Here is a 20,430-nt window from a genome sequence, read left to right as displayed (position 1 = left end):
ATAAATGAATAATAAATAAGATGATCGTACATAATGCTCAATGTGGACCTGTAATGGGCAGGGTGATGAATTCGCGATTATATACTTATAAAGCGACTTACAGTGATGAGCTCGGCGATGTTGTTCAGGGTCTATTCAGAAGGAATGCCCCCAAAACAATACCGATTGCACAACAACTAGGAATGGAAGCTATTGACGTGGTTCGTGATAAAGGCCTTGACAAACTCAAGGGGGCTGTTGGTGATGTTGCCGGTTAAAGAGTTCTCGGCAATCAAGGAAAGACTAGCACGATTAATACAACGAAAACCACAGCAACCGGTTAAACCGGTCACAGAGAAACTGGCCAGCACTGAAGTTATGCCTGCAAATGTCAGTGCGATAATAAATCAGGCTGCAAATCAAAAACTAGCAGAACCAGCTGGTGAAGCAGAAAAAATGTATAAATACATTATCGGGAAGCGGACTTTCTCGAAATGGAATTTCCCGAAGTGGTCCTAGTTTTAGACGATAATAAATATAATAAAATGTTTAAACGTATATCCGACCCAGCATTGGATGTGGACGCATCAATTCTTAAAGAGAATCTATACGCGATTATCAGTATTATTCTTATGAAGCACGACAACCAAATCAGCGAGGACGAATTGAATTACAAGTTCAAGATACATGCATATATTTCTTACCTGCTGAATCATTTATTGAAGTTGAAGGAGAACTTGTAACAGACGTTATCGCTAATACAGAATACGGAGCTGATATAAAAGTTGGTTTTGTTAATTATGGCATCATGGCGTTATTCAGAAGTGCTGTGTATATGATTGGTGGAAAAGAAATTGAAACAATCCAGGGTAATGTTGACGTTGCCACAACCATATTAGGTCTAGCAAGCTATTCATATGATTATACAAGATTAGCAGGTCCGTCAATGGTATTTGCTAAGGATAATGCTGACCATCCTTTTGTTGACCGTATGATATAAGGCGACCAAAAGACCTTGCTGCTCCTCCTGCTGATGCTGATATAGAAAACATGATTATTAACGTAAATCCAGATTACAATTTAGGTTTTAGATCACGTAAATTAATTTTGAGGGGTAAACGTAGAATATTTTCCTGCGTAGTTCCACTGTCCCATATTTTTGGATTTTGTAGAAATGTTAGAAAAATTATTTTTGGAGCCAAACATACAATTGTACTTGTAAAAAAGCGATGATAATGATGTTATCTGGCGTGAGGGTGGCGCTGCTGCTGGTAAAGTAGTATTATTTAAACTTTCGTTGTGGATGCCGGTAATGACTCCATCACCTGCTGTAGAATAGCGATTACTTTCTTTTATGTACTCAGGTGGTAAATCGATATTATCATGGTTGACGGTGACAACAGATAGTGTTCAAAGTGCTGTTGATGGTTTATTTACATGGCACGTAGCATCACAGCAAGGTTTGTCTGAGCTAATGCATATATTTATTGCGCTTCAAAATGTTGCACAAATAAACTCTCAAGAACATAGTTTAATGATATTTGATAAACTTGGCATCTCTGAAGTTTCCTTAAGAATAAATGGACATCAAGAACCATCTGAGGATATATTGTTAAATTTTGATCAAAATTATGTAGCACGTGCATATCATCCCTTGATGACATTTATGGGACTTGATCAAATTATAGATACTGGTTTACACATATCACAACTGGATTTTACAAGCCTGTATCCTATTTATTACTTTTCACTGGAGCATCTCGATTTATTTAGACAATCAGTCGTTGATATTCATTTTCGAGCTCGCGTAAATCCAGGTGGCGGTGTTAATTACAGAGCAATAGCGGTTATTGTCAGCGACAAATCAATGTTGCTCGGGGGTGCTGGTGGAAGAATGAGAGTTATTGACGCGCCAGTGGAAAACATGCAGTGTAATTAAATCAGTCACAGCTGTTATAATGTCATATCATTATGTTAATGTCAGTCTGACTCGTGGTCAGATTAAAAAAACTGCAAACTGCGTCGGTAAAATATCGGGAACCACAATAACGCTAAAAAATAACCAGATCACATGTGGTCAAAAAAAAAAATTGTCACTGACTGAACGTCAGCTCAAAAAGTTCAACAATACTAAGAAAGCCAAGACTGGAATACGAATTACTCTTTCTAAAGATGCTATCGGAGACATAACTAAATCAGGTGGTTTATTCCACTTCTTGCGGTGATACCAGCGTTGATAGCTGCTGAAACTGCCGCCGTTGCAAAAGCAGCCGCGTTAGGTGCAGTTTGAACCGCCGCTGGAATAGCATTGAAAAAAGCGTCAGGAAAGGGTCTGAGATTACCTGGAACTCCCGTAAAAGGTAAAGGTCTGAGACTTCCAGGAACTCTGCGTTAACACCACCAGTTACGGAGGCACCGGTGTCATCTTTTTGATTTACTTGATACTGCTAAGAAATTAAATATAAAAATGTTTATAGGTATTTTTATGCGTGATCAGTTGTTGCTTAAACCAAACAGCGCTGACACAGGAATTACCAATCTTGATAATAGCACCGACGCTGGTACTCATTGGGCTGCATACACGATTGATCCACGTGGAATTATTTATTTTGAATCGTATGGGTTGGTACCGCCGAAGGAATTTATGTAATATGTAAACTTGATAAAAAAATACCGATGTGGTATTCAACATTACCAACACAAACGTTAACCGATCAACCAATATGCTGCCGTGAAGCAGTTGCTGTACTCGATGGTATTTCAAAATCAAAATTACCACCTCATAAAGTCATGCATGATTATATAAGTGCACGGTTTGAAAATCGTGATTTAGATGGACTTTAGAGGATAATGGTATATATTTACAGAAGATCCTCTTCGCGGGACAAGAAAAAGTTCATCGATGTGGATTTATCAAATTACGCGACTAAAGATGAACTCGCTGCTTTTATGAACCTCTCTGGAGTTGACCAAGATGAAGTTGTTGTTTTTTAGGATAAATACGGTGTTTTAATATCAAATGGAATGACATAGTTCGTAGAGTTCTTGGTGCTACCACGGATAATATTTCAGCATTTACTGATGGCGGTAGAATCAGAGATCCAAATACATCAATCGCAGCTGTTAGAAATGAAATTGCAAGAAGCGTTGATAATCGTTTGCGGAACACTGGTGATACAATGACAGATGAACTCAGCGTGAACGGAAATAAATTAGTCGTTTTAAGAGATCCAACATCTGATGAAGATGCCGCAACAAAAATATGTAGACGCATTGTATAACAATGCTTATAATACCATATATACTAAATCATCCACGCTACGAGCTGAGTATGACGTTCACGTAAATATGTTTATGAACACTCGTAGAAATTTTCAAAAACTCAGTAAAATCGCCGATGATTTCTTTGGCACCCCGTTGACTGTTGACGTGAAACTCTCTTTTATTAAAATGAATATTGAAACGATTAAAAAAGCACTAGAAGTTTCATAAGTGGAATTCCTGATATCGTTAAAAATTAATCTAATTAAAATTCCCCACAAGCAATGTATTATACACAATGTCATCGGGATTCTCAACATGGTCACAGCAACATAATACTATCAAACATATCGCTGAAGTAACTGGTGTGTATAGACTGTCTGTGTTCAGCGCCGCAAAATTTAATATAAACACTACATATCCCTTGCGTCCTTCAACCAGTAAGTTTTCTTGAACTGTGTCTATTGTGTTAAATTGCTGAGACGAGAAAACATTTATACTAGAATCAGCTGATAAGAAATTAACCGTAACGTCTTAATGGTTGTGTCTGGAATTTGTTTCTGAAACGCCTTAATTGTTTAATGTGTAAAATATAATGGCCTTAACAGATTAAAGAACAGAATCAATGTTGACAGAGCGAAGCGTTCAAAAATTTAGATATAATCAAGTACGTGAATGGCAAACAGCGCTAAATAATATCGTTGACAAGTATGCAACGTGAGTAAACAAAATATCGAAGACGTGCGGTTCTCATTGATGTTGTTGGATACTCGGTATCTGCTATCATTGCTGGTACTGGCGTAGTATTATCAGCATTAACACCATCAGCGGCAGCAGTAGTTGTGACAATATGTGTTTCAGGACAGATCGTTCTAATGGTATGGAAAAATGGGAACCAGCCTGGAAATGGGTGAACATAAAATAGAGCATATATGAGCTTGGCTGACCAGGATTGGTTAATAATGTAAGTTATGATGTAGGAAAAAGATCCTGTTGAGAACTTACCCTAGTTGTAAGTGAAAAAAATAGAGACATTGTTCTATTGCTGAAATTTCAGTCCTTTAACAGTTTTGAGTTTGGAACACTCATTACTAAAATTAGCACCTGACTCGTTGGTGCGGAATTGAAAACAGATGTTTCAAACACATGCAGGTCCAGAAAATGTCGCGGCTCATATCCTTTCCTCTACAAAGAAGGTTTCATCTATACTGATACATATAGGTTTAATCATGAGGACTCAAAAATTTAAAGTTATTGGATTTTTAATATTATAGGGTTTGCATAGGTTTACTATGGGAACTAAATTAGGGCCGTGAGTCCTATAGACAGCCACAGCAATACACAGTGTCTTCACATATGCAAGTGCAATTTACTTTACTATAAATGCAATCACATGGTTCGATTTGTGGATAAGAAGCAACATTAATACATTTTGTAAACCAAAGAGTGACTTTAGGTAGGATATTAAATGCGTATTCAGATATATCAACTTTTGCAAAGAAGGAGGAGGGGGAACAGTGTATAGATTTGACTATGTTAGGTGGAGTGTTTAGTACTTTAGTCTATATCTAAGCGATGCATATATAAATTTATACAATTTACCATTTATAGAGTAAGCAATATGATATTTCCTAGTTGTGTTTTGAAACACAATGATTCAGATATGATCACTGAGCTCTTTTCCACCATGCTTAAGGATGAAAACCTTTTATGACTTTGCATTCCTCTAATTTCTTTCAGTGAATGTTTTGAAAGTTCATATTTTGCATTTTAATGGACTTATGTCTACTTAACTTTAGTTTTAAATTATATGTATTTTGGGGGAACCTTTAGGTAATTTTTGTCATTTAAATCTCTTTTTCTGTAATAATACATGTACATATAGATGGTCACCTTGACCTTTTACTCATTAATTACATAATATGACAAGGCCGGTAAAATATTTCAGCACTAAATTGAAGAGCGATAAATGGTGATATTAAAATATATGATTCTTATAAGACTGCTTTATTTTAATATTTTTTCTTTCTTTCTTAAATAAAGCTCAAATATTTAAATGTTGCCTGAAATGCACCATTGGTCTTTAGGTGAAGATGAACTTGCAATATCATGTAATTTTCACAAATGTAATCTTTGACAAGCAGGGCTATGCACATTGCTTACTTATGTATTGAACTACTATTCCTAGGGCTGTCAAGAAAATCAAGGGTGAATATTGGACACATGGTAATAATGGTATGGAAAAAATGGGAACCAGCCTGGAAATGGGTGAACATAAAATAGAGTATATATGGGTTTGGCTGACCAGGATTAGTTAATAATGTAAATTATGTTGTAGAAAAATGATCCTTTTGAGAGCTTATTATAGTTGTAAGTGAAAAAAATAGAGACTGTTTTATTGATGGAATTACAGTCCTTTAACAGTTTTGAGTTTGGAACACTCATTACTAAAATTAGTACCTGACTCTTTGGTGCGGAAATAAAAGCACATGTTTCAAACACATGCAGGTCCAGAAAATGCCGCGGCTCATATCCTTTCCTCTACACAGAAGCTGACATCCAGGTTTTATCTATTCTGATAATATAGGTTTGATCATGAGGACTCAACCATTTAAAGTTATTGAATTTTTAATATCATGGAGTTTGCATAGGTTTACTATGGGAACTGAATTAGAACCGTGAGTCCTTCATCATCAGCAACGTTTGCTGGGGTTTTTAAAATTATAGCGAGAAGGATATCCACGTGCACGAGTACAAAACTGCGTAATTATATAGTAAAATTGCACACGGCAACACACGGGTATTCTAAATTATCATTGTTGATATCATCAAGCCTTAACGATGAAACGATATCAGATTCTGAAATTGACACGAAGCTTAAGACATACACTAAAGTAAGTGTTTTAGAAAACAACCATTTGGAAAATGGAAATTTGAATAATGACATAACTACTTCAGCAGACAGTCGCAAATACAACTCCGCTGAGAACCAAAATAATATCAGTAAGCTCAACCAACCCTGAATTTAGTGTTAATTTTCCTACCGTGAATCCAGTGAAATCAATAGCTCTTGCGCAGTTGCGAGTGTACTACAGTTGGCCCAATATTAGATCAAAGTTGTTTGGTGGGCTACAATCGAATAATTCGTTAGTGTTTGCGTATAAGTATCGCAACGATGGGACACCTGACTGGCAGGGTGTAGGAATACCAACGGAAAATTATTAAATTGAACAAATCAATGATGAATTTCAGCGCAGAATAAAATCAGTAACGGGGAGAGAATCCAAGATAGCTATAACAGTTCATGAACCAACATTATCGTCCGCGATAGGTATAAATTGACCGGATTACGTCGTTGATATTTATTAGTCATTGATCAGAACTGTTCTAGAATGACATGAAGTAGCTCCACTGGCTGCTGCGCCAATACCTGAACCAAAGCTGTCTGCTTTTATATCTGACAACGTTCATATCATAAATTTGATGTATATTACCGGAAGTTATATGCGTATAGGCAGCCAGATGATGATCTACTTGTTAAAAGTGATTTCAAATAAATTTTTGAGCGTATAAAAAAATCACATGAACCTGTGCTGCATTTTTTACGTATAGTGTTTACCGAATATCATTCTAACATCGCTAGTAGCAAGGAGGACATTATTGAACACGCGGAAATGCCAAACCAGATTATATTTGACTATGAATCTTTTCATCAAAAAACTAAGCGATTATAAAGGAGAGTTACCTTACATCTTTATCAATAACCGAAGCAGAATTTCCTAATTATAATTTTCCTGCATACAATCCAGACGAGTTAAGAAAAGCTACCAACGATATTACTGATGATTTTTTTTTTTTGCGGAGTGGATTAAAACCAGCGGTATTTCCGCTTGTAATATTCTTCGACACAACAATGGACAACACGGTGAAGGCCGTCATATTTCGCCGGGAATTGTAAATATAACCTCAACGATCGAGATTAATCTCGTGTGTGATGTAATTGATGGAAGTCAGCAAGCAAACTTGATTGAGTCAGAGACTGCATCCCAGGGAAATATATTATATACTTTTACACCACAAGTACCACCCGGATATATGATTGTGAAAGAAACAATTAATCCGGTCTATGTACGATGTCATAATCCGCTATTATCAATGTTACATTTTAAACTAACTTACCAGAACGGCCACTTGCTTGATTTAAGGGATGAAACTCTGTGTCTGAATTTATATGTAAAATCCTAAGGATTTTTAAAGATAGAGTGTTTTACGACACATGCTTGAAAAAAACCCATTATTAGTATAATTTTTCGTTGACGCGTGATAGAGATCAGGCACAGGAATCAAAATCCCCCTTGACTCTGTCAAGGACATTGTCAAGGTGGATACTATTTTTTTAAACTGACAAATCGACTAGAATCAGTGAAAAAACCGATGAATCCTGACACTTTCACGAATGACCCTAACTTACATTTTCATTACTACAATGGATCATTTCACGATCTGACATAAACTTTCTATATTGTCTTATACGAGTGTTAATTGTCCTTTTTTCTTCGTATTCGCGAGACAATTCTAATCTAATTTTTTCGATTGCACGCGAGAGAGAGAGAGACGAATTCCCCCTGAATAGTAGTGTATATCCCCCTTCTTGTAATGATTCAAAATCAGAAATAATTTTTTCCAGGATTTAGTTTATTTTTTGGAGGCTCCAATAATTCTCCCAAGACATACCCTAAATAAGAAGGTTGCCTATGCCTTTCATACAACCCCAGCCATATAAAATCCCGGGGAGAGTGGAAAACGCACTCACCACGTTGCGAAGGCGAGATCTGATTGATCCGATTATCACGTGTGGTCAACATTCAAAATTATACGTAAAGGCGTCATCTATGCTATAATGAACGATGATCGAGCGAAAAAGATTATTAATTATCTCAACGATCGAAGATGATTTTTTTCAGAGTAAACCCTGACGATGTCAGGACTGATATTATCCGTGACAAACGTGATCCTATCCTTGCTAATGAAAAATTGCTATATTAAGTAAAAATTCCAAACCAGGAATACTGACTGGTATCGACAAACCGTGTTATACGCGAGCGTATCCTGTAACCGCGATTATTTATGCCATTTATCCGATAAATGATAAACCCAGCGTTAATGATTTAGTACCGATGAAAATTTCAAGACTAAATTGTGTAGCCGAGATAGTTACACTTCACAAACGCGATGCGTGGAAATAAACTAACAGATCTACGACGTGACAAAATAAACAAATGGGCCGAATCAGTCAATGATACCGGAGCTACAATAAATGATGTCGATAGGGTAGAAAAAAAACCCACTAAAAATCACAATAAAAGTGAAACTGAGAACAGTAGAGATTTTACACGATTCGAAACATTATAAAAAAGGAGGAGTTCCGATTGAAATTATTGATCATAACGCGCACGCGCGGATTAAGGCAATAACGATGTTCCCAGGAAATCGAACCATTAGATTTTACGGCGGATATATGTTTGATTTTATTAACGAAACAAGTAAAAATGGTATTGTATCAGTATGGTTATTTCAAAGTTCATTTGATGCTGAAAACTATGGCATTTATCATTTAGAATCTCTCCACGAAGAAATGAAAACGCTTGCGAAGCGATATACACCACCTGACCCTGATTTAACGATAGAACGAATAAAAATACGTTTATAAGTCAAAAACAGCTTTTTTGTCTGATGGATCTAAATTAGGTACCATTGTGAATTATACTGATGGTGAGTCACCGCAATTTACTCATTTAAGATCTTCAATGCTTATATCGAAAGAAAATATTCAGAATTACTGACTCAATTTACAGGTACTGCTTGTTTTCGTGGAGTGAATGGAGAATAAAACAAGAAATGTTACATAATTATTCTGAATCCGCTGATGTTTCGATTAAAGATATTTATCGTATTAATAATCAGATATCAAAATTGTCATCAGCACCATCTGTGTATGATCCTGTGACTAGACATAAGAATGTTTATTTAAACGGGCCCTGGGGTTCTGGTAAAACAGCTCGTGTTATTGAATTATTTCGGAGAGTTTAGCTGATATGGTTGTTTTAACACCTACACACAGACTCGCAAGAGAAATGAGAGAACAAGGAGTAAAGTCATGTACTTATCATAGCTTCTACCGATGGAATTTGGACGCATGGACTCCTGATCGAATGGGCGAGAAATATATTCTAAGAATCATCATTTGGGACAAAGTATGCACATTATCTAAAGAACATTAAAAATGTTTCTCGATTGGTTATTGTTGAATAATACAGCCGTGGTCATGTGCGACGTGTTCAAACAACACCCTTTGTTGGGTTATCTCCACATGAATGGTTAAAGAATTGTATAGATTATTATGAAGAAGTAGCTGATGATCATAGATCTCTTGATCCAGAATTAAGGGAGTTTAAGAAATTAATCAGACTACAATCGAATAAAGTTCAATGTGAAATAATGCGAAAATTAATTTCAGGAACTTCTAGGAACGATTTTCTGCAAGTGTGGAGACCAAATGATTTAGTAGTGGCAAGTAGAAAGGTAGTTCGTGATAACGTCAACAGTGGTTATTTCAGCTGCAAATAAAAAAGTTTATAAATCTAACCGTACCATTGTGTTATAGACCAGTTGATATGCGACGGCAGAATATCAACGTTGATATACCAGGATCGTCAGAAAAACAGAATCTCGTATTAAATGATATTTTCTTAGCTGATGTCAGTGTTGTTGAGAGCACCTTAACCCCTGACTCCGTCAGGTAGAAAACTCCATGGGCGCTGGGATACGCAATGACAATTCATTCATCTCAAACATTAACCATCTCTGATACGAATGTTTGTATCGTGGATGATCGTATCAAATGGCCAAATTTAGTTTACCTCGCAGTGTCTAGGGTGAGAAGAATATCTCAGTTGCGGAGGGTTATCATAGATTTTACAGAAAAAATAATCAAACCATTGGTAATAGCTATGTTATTGACAATGATATAGTAAGAAAAAAATTAGTTAGCTATAAACATTGTGGCAAAATAAATAAGCACGACTTTGATCTTGACGCTGAATTTATAATGACGTTAAAACAACAGCAATATAATCATTTTATGAGCTGTAACACAGTAATGTTATTGAGCAATATTCTTAATAATCGAAGACAATTTACTGTTGATAGAATTAATAGTAAGTTTGGTCATATACGTGAAAATTTGATGCTGACCTGTTTTGAGTGTAATCGAAGTAGGGGCGATAGCACATTACAAACGTTAATTGTATTGGTATGCGTTGTTTTGTGACCGCGCTAATAGGTTTCATGGCAGTTGTTCGAGTAATTTCATTATTTAACGCAGTTATAACATTTGCTAATCTTGCAACCCATTACGAGGTCTTATATTCTTTTGAATTATTTCCTTTGCGTATTGATATATAAATAACCGCTCAGCAAGTGTTCGATTAAATCGTTCAACAATTGTCTGATCGCGATGAATTGCAGTGTGTCATCGTCTAATTTTGACCTTATGTTTTTTAACCAGCAATGATACTGCGCTCTGTTTTTCTTTACCAGGATTAACCTGTAGCAGCTGTGGCGATCGTAGACCAACAGCTTGATAAATTCGTTCAAACACAGAAGCTACTTCAGTTGCTGTTTTAGATGATGATGGTTCCGATTCCTTGTATATACTTGCAACATCAACGATAGTCAGCGCGTATTTGTATGTTAATCGACGTCTACCAATTGTTATCGTATCATGTGGTAAAAATAATATATCCGCCTGATAAACTTCCTTAGGAACACTGACATAAAAATGTGAGTACTCGATTCGTTTAGTCGGTGGTAGGTAAATTTGCCATATTGCTTGTCGTGCTAACCATTCTTTAACAACAGAACGTGCAACGTTTGCTGCGTCGGCGAGATTACTAATCACTGTTCTATTACTCCAGGATCCTCTTGGGCTATAATAAATCGATTCCATTATTTCAATAATCGGATGATTAATTACCAGCTTAGGAAACGGAGTTTCCCAATACTCGCAGATTTCACCAATTAATGAATTAATTTCATATCTGCAATATGTCGCTGCTGAAGATCCTTTACTCGATAAGCTACACCATGAGCGTGGCACGCTTTATCAATAGCGTTTACTGGATACTAACCAGGCATTGGCTGATCTTGATTATCAAGCTTGATATCAAGTCTGGTACCAGGACCGCAATAATTATATCATGGAAGATGTTTTTCTCTTGGGTATTTAGTCCATGGAGTTCCTGGTAATTTTCCCAACGACGTAGCGATATCATCACCGGTCTTGTTGGAAATAAATTAATATTTGTTTTGTACCACATCGTTCACACTTGCCTGTAGCCGCACGCCTTTTACTTTCTGTTGTTATAGTTGTTAGTCCACTCGTAGGAGTATGTGCTCTACATTTTACACATTATAGATCCATATTATTTATTATATTTCTACAACATGGATGTAATTGATTTCTCATCGACACGAAAGCAGGAGCCGGTCAAACATTAAGCAGAGCTAATTAATTCTATCCGAATAATAATAATTGGGCCGTCCGGGTCTGGCAAAACACAATTGCTGCTTAATTTGATAATGAGATGGATCAAATGGGATAAGTTGTATTTGATAGCACCATCAGTTGATGATCAGAGATTTTATGAAGTGCTTAAAGATTGTAATGTCATCTTGCGTGATGGAGCAATATTGTTAAATGAAAGCGGCGATGATACTATTGATTTTACTACTGATATTGATGAAGCGCCGTCCGTAGATGACCTCGATGGAGTTTAGTGGTATATGATGATGTGATGCTGGAAAAACAATCAAATCCAGCTAGAACATTTTCCAGGGGCAGGCATATAAAACACAGACGTGATTTACGTTACTCAGCGGTATACACAAATGCCAAAAGTGATCAGAGACAATTGTAATATTTTAGTTGTACTTAACGGAGTTGATATTTATACGTTACGAAATATTCATCACACTTGGTGAAGCGGTGATATGGATATAATTAAAATTAAAAACCTCTTTTCACAAGCAGTCAACTCTTCATGGATTTTATAACAAGAAACTTACATGACAGCTGATCATGATATCGTATAGGCCTTGATAAAATCTTTGGATAAAGCAGCAGAGAGGGCGCAGCCACAGATAAGCGACAAGATAGTAAATACGCGTGCATACCTTTTTAGAAAACACTAACGCGAAAAAAAGTAACAAAAAAACTACCCCCCCCCCCCAGAAGACACTCTGGAAGAGTCTCACTTGTGAGACACTCCGGGAGAGACAGGGTAGAAATTTCGATTTCGAGTTATTTGTCGCGTTATTTTACCTTTGTAAGGGTCCTTGGGTCGAAATCGTTTGCTCAAAAAGTAGGTGGGTTCCCCCTCCCTACCGCTTGGTGGTACACATATACAATGCAGAATGCAGAGTCATGCTATAGGAAAACCATAATACACATTACACAACTATAATTTATGTTTAAAGTTTTGGATGCATGATATTAATACGAAGCAAAATGTGAGAAGTCACTACAATCGTTATCATCTGCTTCTTGCCAAAAGATATAAATTTATTACACACTTACTTGGTAAACAACCACAAATATTTATTTTCTTCCGTTTTAATTGCAAGTATATACCAAAGATAATCAACCCTTTTACCTCTATTGCTCTTCGCTTGTTTCTGTAAAGAAGAAATTCTCCCGCATGTGGTGCCACATACCAAGATCTGTAAAACAGTGCAGTGGGAAACAAAATAAAATCTATTTCCTCTTTAGGACGGTTGATAATTAAAAGGAAAGGTCTTCAGCATGTAGCCACGTGGTCATTTGACGATTACTGAAGCAAAAAGCATCAAATTTACAAACCTATTCGTAATGTATGTCAATTTGCAAATTAAACTTGCTTGCAGCATTGCAATTATATTATCTGACCTGCAGAAACTAAAATTGCTGACGCGGTTGACTCTTTGAAAATATGGACTTGATGAAATAAATGTATCCGCGATCTTCCTGTTAAGCCAAAAAAATATATCAGACGTATGGGACATATCACTTTCCACAATTGTAGGAAAAATAAACAAAAATCAGTACAAAATTTTTGAGCAACTAAGTAGCGAAAATTAGTGGTATTATTGTTCTGTACCAGTATAAAGCCAGCAATACAATAGCAAACTTATTTATACTAGGCCGACATTCGATTTATTAACCCTGTACATATTCTGACCAGGGAATTGTTATACAGCTGCATATAAGTGATATAAGTATTTGAATTTGGCTTTCTCTGCACAAAACGTTAATTAAAATCAGCTAATAGTTTCACTTGATACAAAAACAAAACTACATACGTGTTTTGTTCCGATTGCGAGGAAATAACGAGTTTGATATGCCGTAGGTATGTCGAGGCCACCAGGCCGAAATTATGTCCCTACGCCGTATCATACGAGATTTTGTATCAACTTCTCAGAACAAAATATTTATTGTGGTTTTTTTATTTGTTACATATCCCCGTTTTATTGATACATTCTTTTAAAATAATTTTAGATGTATAATTTTTAAAAATTAGTTAGGTATCTGGTGTTTTATGAAAGGCATTGTGCAACCCTTAACATGTAAATGTACGTAACCAGGTCTAGGCCTAGATATATACTATGCAGAGGCTTAATCGGTCTGTCTGCATTGTAGATATAAATTTACTCCTCAGCTTTGAATGTGAAAAAAATGTATTTGATATATAAATATCTTTAATATGCAGTCACAAGCAAGTGCTTTTGTTTCTAACTTCTCAAAGGGAACATATGTTTTGGGCCACGTATGTAGTCCGTTTTCTTACAATTTGCTCGGTGAATAAACACTCTGTGTCCGAGCAAATTCCAGTGGAAAATATACAGACTAACAGTAGTTAAGGATATTCAAGTTTATACAGAAAGCTCATAAATTTACTGCATATTTTAACTCTGTATTTTTATGTTTTCATTTAGTACTATAAATTATTGATGCATTGCACTTAAATGATAATTATATCAATATTTTAAAGAAATATAAGGTTCAGTCTCTTTCTAACATACGAAAGAGCCTTTCAATATTCATTCAGACATATTGTGACAAGATAACTTCTAAGAAAATATTGGAATATTATTTTGCTTTCATCTCTTTATTTTCTACTTGAACAGTCCAAAAATTTAAATTTTAAACATGCAGTTCTCTTCATGTGCTCCAGTGATAAACAACATGGTAATAATTATGCAGACCATATTTGTAAAAGTCTGAAGCTGAAATCGATGTTAGCTACGTTTGGCAATTTAGATGATTGACATTGTTGATTGTCTCTTTGGAATTAAACACTGGTTACAGTTTTCTCCAAACGTGCTGCATTTCTAACCAGACCTTAAATATTGACATACTCCCTAAATCTTTCCTGCTTTGTCTGGAGTTTTAAAACTTTCAATACAAGATTTTGGCGGCAAAGTACTCTTTCTCATGTTTGATGTCACTTTGTGAACCAGGTATAACAGAGAACACATTGTCAAACATTCTGTCGAAGATTGTGTTGTCCCCTTCAACTAACTCTAATTTCTCGACCAAGATACCGTGAAATGCAAATGAACTGTCAGTCGTTCCTTACGGTACTCTCCTATTATCCACAATGGCAAAAGAGGACATTTTCATCAAGTATTATAGCATTTATTAAAATCAAAAACGTGTGATGGAATTTTGAATAATTTAAAATTTATGGCGGTAAATCATTCCTGATAGTTTATAAATGAACTATTTAGTTCCAGGCTGGGTGTGCGATATGGCAATTTTAGATGTACAGTAAGCGCCATAAAGAATTACCGATTGAACAGCTGTACCGAACGCCAAATAAGTCACGTAAGATCAAATGGGTATGTAATAATTAACAGTTTTACCTTTAATGTCATGAATGTACCCTTAGCGGATAGTTTCGCTTTCAAAACCCGTGGTATAATACTTCTGAACTAGATATCCGCTGCGCCTTGTACAAATGGGATGCTTCAACAAAACTGATTTACGCTAACATAGTCTTTCTTGGATTTTAGGTGGGTGATCACACAAAATAGGTTTTGATGACCTGTTCCGTTTACTGCTATTTCTCATTATTAATTTCTTTTATTTATATTAAATAGCAAATATTTATGAAGCAAAAAGATCAAAATCGTTGCAAAGGCTATTATTTCCAGAAGCCTATGGTTCCTAAAGCAATAATCCCCTGTTTGGACAAAATGTAACTGCACTGTGTTCAATAGTTACAATCTTTTTCATCTCCTAAGATCGTCCCCAACCTTACTCATACACCAACCAACGCCCCAAGAAAAACGTATCTCTCTTGTAGCTAATGATTTCAGGATATCATAAATTCGACATGCGTTAATAGTCTTTGTTCATCCATTTGAATCGTACTGCTTAATAAATAAATACTTTAATTTTATGTACAATTACGCATTTGATAACTCTTTGTATTTGGTTGAATGTGTTAGTTATTTGTGTTCGTTTTCTATTTTTGTTTGTATGTCATCACAAACGATGCCCAGTGTGCTACATATAGTATTGCGATAGCGTTTTCATTACGTGGATCTTTTGTAAATGTATACCTCTTTTATTATCCATTGAGAGAATATGATACATATTGATATAGGTTTTCATATTCACTTTATTCCCATGTTATTAGGCACACCAGTAGGTATAATCGTTGCAATTTTATTTTGGTAACAAATTGTATGAAGATAAAAAAACGATTTAAGAACCATTTACTTTTATTAAAAGAGAACTCAAAGAGGATTAATTTGACAGCTGTGGGCGAGGGAGATAAACAAACATATCTGGGTAAATAAGAAATAGCAGCAGAGGGGGGGAATCCTACAAACTTATTTTTGAAAAATAACACTTCCATGATAATCAAACAAAAATAAAGCCTTATTGTGATAAAATAACCCTTATTTTTAGTAAATAAAAACCCGCTTGAGAAATCTTTAATTTCCAGCGGAGTCTTCAGACGGGTTCATCTCGTCGAACTGTAATTGAAAAAAGTTACACAGTGTTAAAAAATTTGGCGAGTGCGCTTGCGCACCAAGAAGAGTTTTCCTTCGGCGGCAAAGCATTTCTCTCGCGTTAACGCGCAAAAACCGCTCTGCGTTTCCAAGAAATCATTTTTATGTTAACCATACAATGTATCAAGGCCGATACGGTATCGTATCCGCGGGTCGTGTAAATTTATCGTAACAAATCCGTGCGGGGTTCTTTGAGCGCGACTAAAGAAATTTTTGAATTTATTAATGTCCATGTCTCCGCTGCACCAAGTTTGATGAATATTTCTTAACGTGTGGACATCAACTCCATTAAACACAGCAAGAAGATTACAGTTATCGCGAATTACTTTTGGTATTTGTGTATAACGCTGCGTAACATAAATCACATCAGTGTTTTTATGCCGACCCCGGGAAAATATTCTTGCAGGATTTTTTTGTTTGTCCAGCATCACATCATCGTACACTACTAGGTTATTTATTTCACCGTCGAGGTCTTCCACAGACGGAGCTTCTTCAATATCAGTTATAAATTCAACAACATCCTCGTCACTCAGCGCTTTTGCACTCTCGTTAAAATCTTTTATAACATCATAGCATCGCTGATCATCTACAGATGGTGCTACCAAATACATCTTATCCCACTTCATCCATTTCATTATCAAGTTCAGTAACAGCTGTGTTTTACCCGATCCTGACGGTCCTATAATAATCATCCGGATCGAGTTTGGTAGCACTGAATTATGCTTGACTGGTTCTTTCTTTCGCGTAGCAGAAAAATCAGTGATTTCCATTTGTATATAAGGAATAATAATTATGGATCTATATTGTGTAAAGTGCAAGGCTCGAACCTCTACAAATGATCTAACAACTATTACAACAAAAAATAACAGGCAAGCACTTTCTGGTACTTGCACGCAATGCGGCACAAAAAAATTTAGATTTCAAAAAAAAAGCTTGACAAAGTCAGCGGATGTGACATCGCAGCCGCCCTCGGACGACTTCCAGGTACCCCTTGGAGTAAATATCCCGGAGAAAAACATCTCCCAGGATATAATTACTGTGGTCCAGGGACTCGACTAGATATTAGACTTGATGAACAATCTAAACCAAAACCGGGAGAGTATCCGATAAACGCTATTGACGCAGCGTGTCATTTGCATGATATTGCTTATCGAAGTAAAGATCTGCAAGACAGGCATATCGCGGATGTGAAATTAATTCACGCACTTGGCGCCATAAAAAATAAATCATTTAAGGAGTCACTCGCTAATTGGTTAATAAGATCAGCGATGAAATCTAAATTAGTAATCGGGGCTGGATAATTAAATAAAAATGCAAGCGATTTATTATTCTCCAATCGGATACTGGAGAGGTAACTCAGCAATTAATAAACTCGCCAACGCGGCATTAGTAACACGCGAGGTTGCCAAAAATTGGCTGTCAAAACAAGCAGTGTGGCAAATCTACCTACCACCACCTCGACGAATCAACTTTGCACATTTTGATGTTAGTACTCCTAATGAAGTTCATCAGGCTGACATACTATTCCTGCCTCATGATACTGTCCGTGGCCGAACATACAAATACGCGCTAACAGTAGTTGATGTTGCCAGTAGATACAAAGAAGCAGAACCGTTAGCGACTAAAACAGCGTCCGAAGTCGCCTCTGCGTTTTCGCGAATTTATCAACGAGGACCTCTAAGCTGGCCACGATTATTACAAGTTGATCCCGGTAAGGAATTTCAGGGCGCGGTGTCATCGTTGACAAAGCAGCATAACGTTACCGTGCGACGAGGACACACTGAAATTCATCACGATCAGGCAATTGTTGAGCGATTTAATAGAACACTCGCTGAGAGATTATTCGGATACCAGTACGCGAGGGAATTCATTTACGATACGAGATCTCGTGAATGGGTTGCAAGACTGCCAAACGTGATCCACGCACTGAATAATGAAATTACTAGAGCAATCAATATGAAACCTGTAAATGCAATCACAAAAAAATATATACCCCGTGTTAGTACACGTGGACAACAGCTAGCGTCCCCACTGCTGGGTAATGTCATCGTTAGGTATTTGTACGAACCAGGCGAACTAGAAGGAGGAAAAAAAAGAGCAACCGATCCCACGTGGAGTATTACTACACATAAGATATCTAGCATAACCAGATCAACTGGGAGAAACGCAATTTACAGATTAGATTCGACAGCTCCTCAGCGTGGATTCACACGCGAGCAACTTCAAGTGATCCCAGCGGATACGCAATTACCACCCCGATCACTAAAGTGATTTGCACTAAAGTGATTCGCGAAAGTAATTCGCGGAAGTGATCCACACTTAAATAACTGCAGCAGCACCTCTGCGTCGATTACACTCAAGACAGGTCAACATTACATTTTTACGTGTGTAACCACGATTACTGTCTATTCTATCTACGGTAAATTGTCTTGTGTCGTTTTTCGAATACTGCCATAATAATAAACAATTACAATTCGCGCAGTGATTATCCTGACGCTCACGTAGCGATAACACAAATTCAACATCCAGGTTAAACTCTCTATTATTTTTTTTGTCGCTTTGTCGGTAACTGTCTAATTTTTTTCCTATTTGATCTTTTTGTGTTAACGTGATAACGGCTGACTTCGTTGACGTATCTAATACAATCCTTCGCAACTGATCCATCTTTCTTACCCTGGACACAGCCAAGTAAACTAAATTTGACCATTCGATGCGGTCATCAACAATCCAAACAGTTGTATCAGAAATAGTTAATCCTTGTGCGGAATGAATCGTCATAGCATATCCTAGTGTCCACGGTGATTTACTCATCGCTAATGCATCTTTGACCGCATCAACGTTAACTGTTACTATATCATTCAATACTAAATTTTGTTTCTCTGATGATCCGCGTCCTGGAATATTAACGTCGATATTTTGCAATCGTGTATCATCTGGTCTATAACATAACGGAACTTCCCGCGTTGGAAATTTCTGCTGATGTAACTGAAATAGTCGCCGCTGAAGTGTATCCCTGACGGATTTTCTACTTGCGACAATTAAATCATCTGGTTTCCACGCTGTTAAAAAGTTATTGAATGAAGTCCTAGGAATTACCTTGCGCATTATTCCACATTGGACTTCATTGGTTTGTAGTCTAATCAGCTTTTTAAATTTTTTTAATTTGTCATCAATCGCTCTGATGTCATCACACATTTCCTCGTAATAATCAACAAATCCTCGTAACCACTCGTGAGGAGATTCGCCGATAAATGGTGGTGGTTGACCGTGATCGCCGCACATCACTATTGCGGTATTTTTCTTTAGCAACCAATCTAGGAATGGTTGTAATATATCTAGTGACACAGTGTCTATCTCATCCCAGATGATTTTCTCAGGAATATATTTCGTTCCCATTCGCTCAGGTGTCCACGTACCGCCACTGTATTTGAAAAAGCCGTGCCACGTAGAGGCTTTTACACCGCGCTGTGTCATTTCTCTGGCAAGTCTGTGTGTCGGTGTTAGCACAATCATATCAACTCCGCGAAATAATTCGATTGCACGAGTTGTTTTACCGCATCCTCCCGGTCCGTTTAGATAAACTGTTCTGTGTCTAGCAATTGGATCGTACACAGAAGGCAACGACCGAGTTACAGGTACGGTTAAAGATTTACGATATTCATCCTTAATTTCAACATCAGCTGATTCACAATACACATGTAATTCCTCCTGCTTTACTCGCCAGGTCGCCCATTCATCCGATATTGGTAAATCTAACGCGATTAATTCTTCCTGGGTAATGTAAAACGAATCAGTCGCAACCCTCACCGCGTTGGGAACTCTGTTGACCATCGACAATAAATTTATAGAAACATAAGCTAACATAAAAGATCTCAAATGGGTGTATTGGGATGAATCACCGTCGAGATAAGTAACAACCGTGCCTAATCGCTCTCCACACAGTAGTATATCCTCGCGAGAACAAAACGTATCTTTCGCAGTAGTATCAGCGATAATAAACTTTAATTCTTCCTCGTCCATAATTAAGCGACTATGATGTTGTTTATGATCAAACGCTCCTCCCTGAGTAAA

General features: G+C 36.7%; 1 protein-coding gene across 1 annotated transcript in view; it reads right to left on the bottom strand.

The window, feature by feature from the left end:
* The window catches only part of LOC149772947 (von Willebrand factor D and EGF domain-containing protein-like), an 83,548-nt gene that overhangs the window by 29,245 nt on the left and 33,873 nt on the right, over positions 1–20,430 (bottom strand). The window contains exon 9 of the mRNA XM_089947028.1: positions 12,954–13,020. Coding sequence (XP_089803154.1) covers positions 12,954–13,020 — 67 coding nt within the window. The remainder of the gene's footprint in view (positions 1–12,953; positions 13,021–20,430) is intronic.

The sequence above is a fragment of the Sinohyriopsis cumingii genome, unplaced genomic scaffold, assembly GCF_028554795.1.
Source record: "Sinohyriopsis cumingii isolate HCF-2022 unplaced genomic scaffold, ASM2855479v2 utg000957l, whole genome shotgun sequence".
Taxonomy (NCBI): domain Eukaryota; kingdom Metazoa; phylum Mollusca; class Bivalvia; order Unionida; family Unionidae; genus Sinohyriopsis; species Sinohyriopsis cumingii.
Note: the sequence above shows the minus strand (reverse complement) of the source record. Positions and strands in the feature narration are given on the sequence as shown.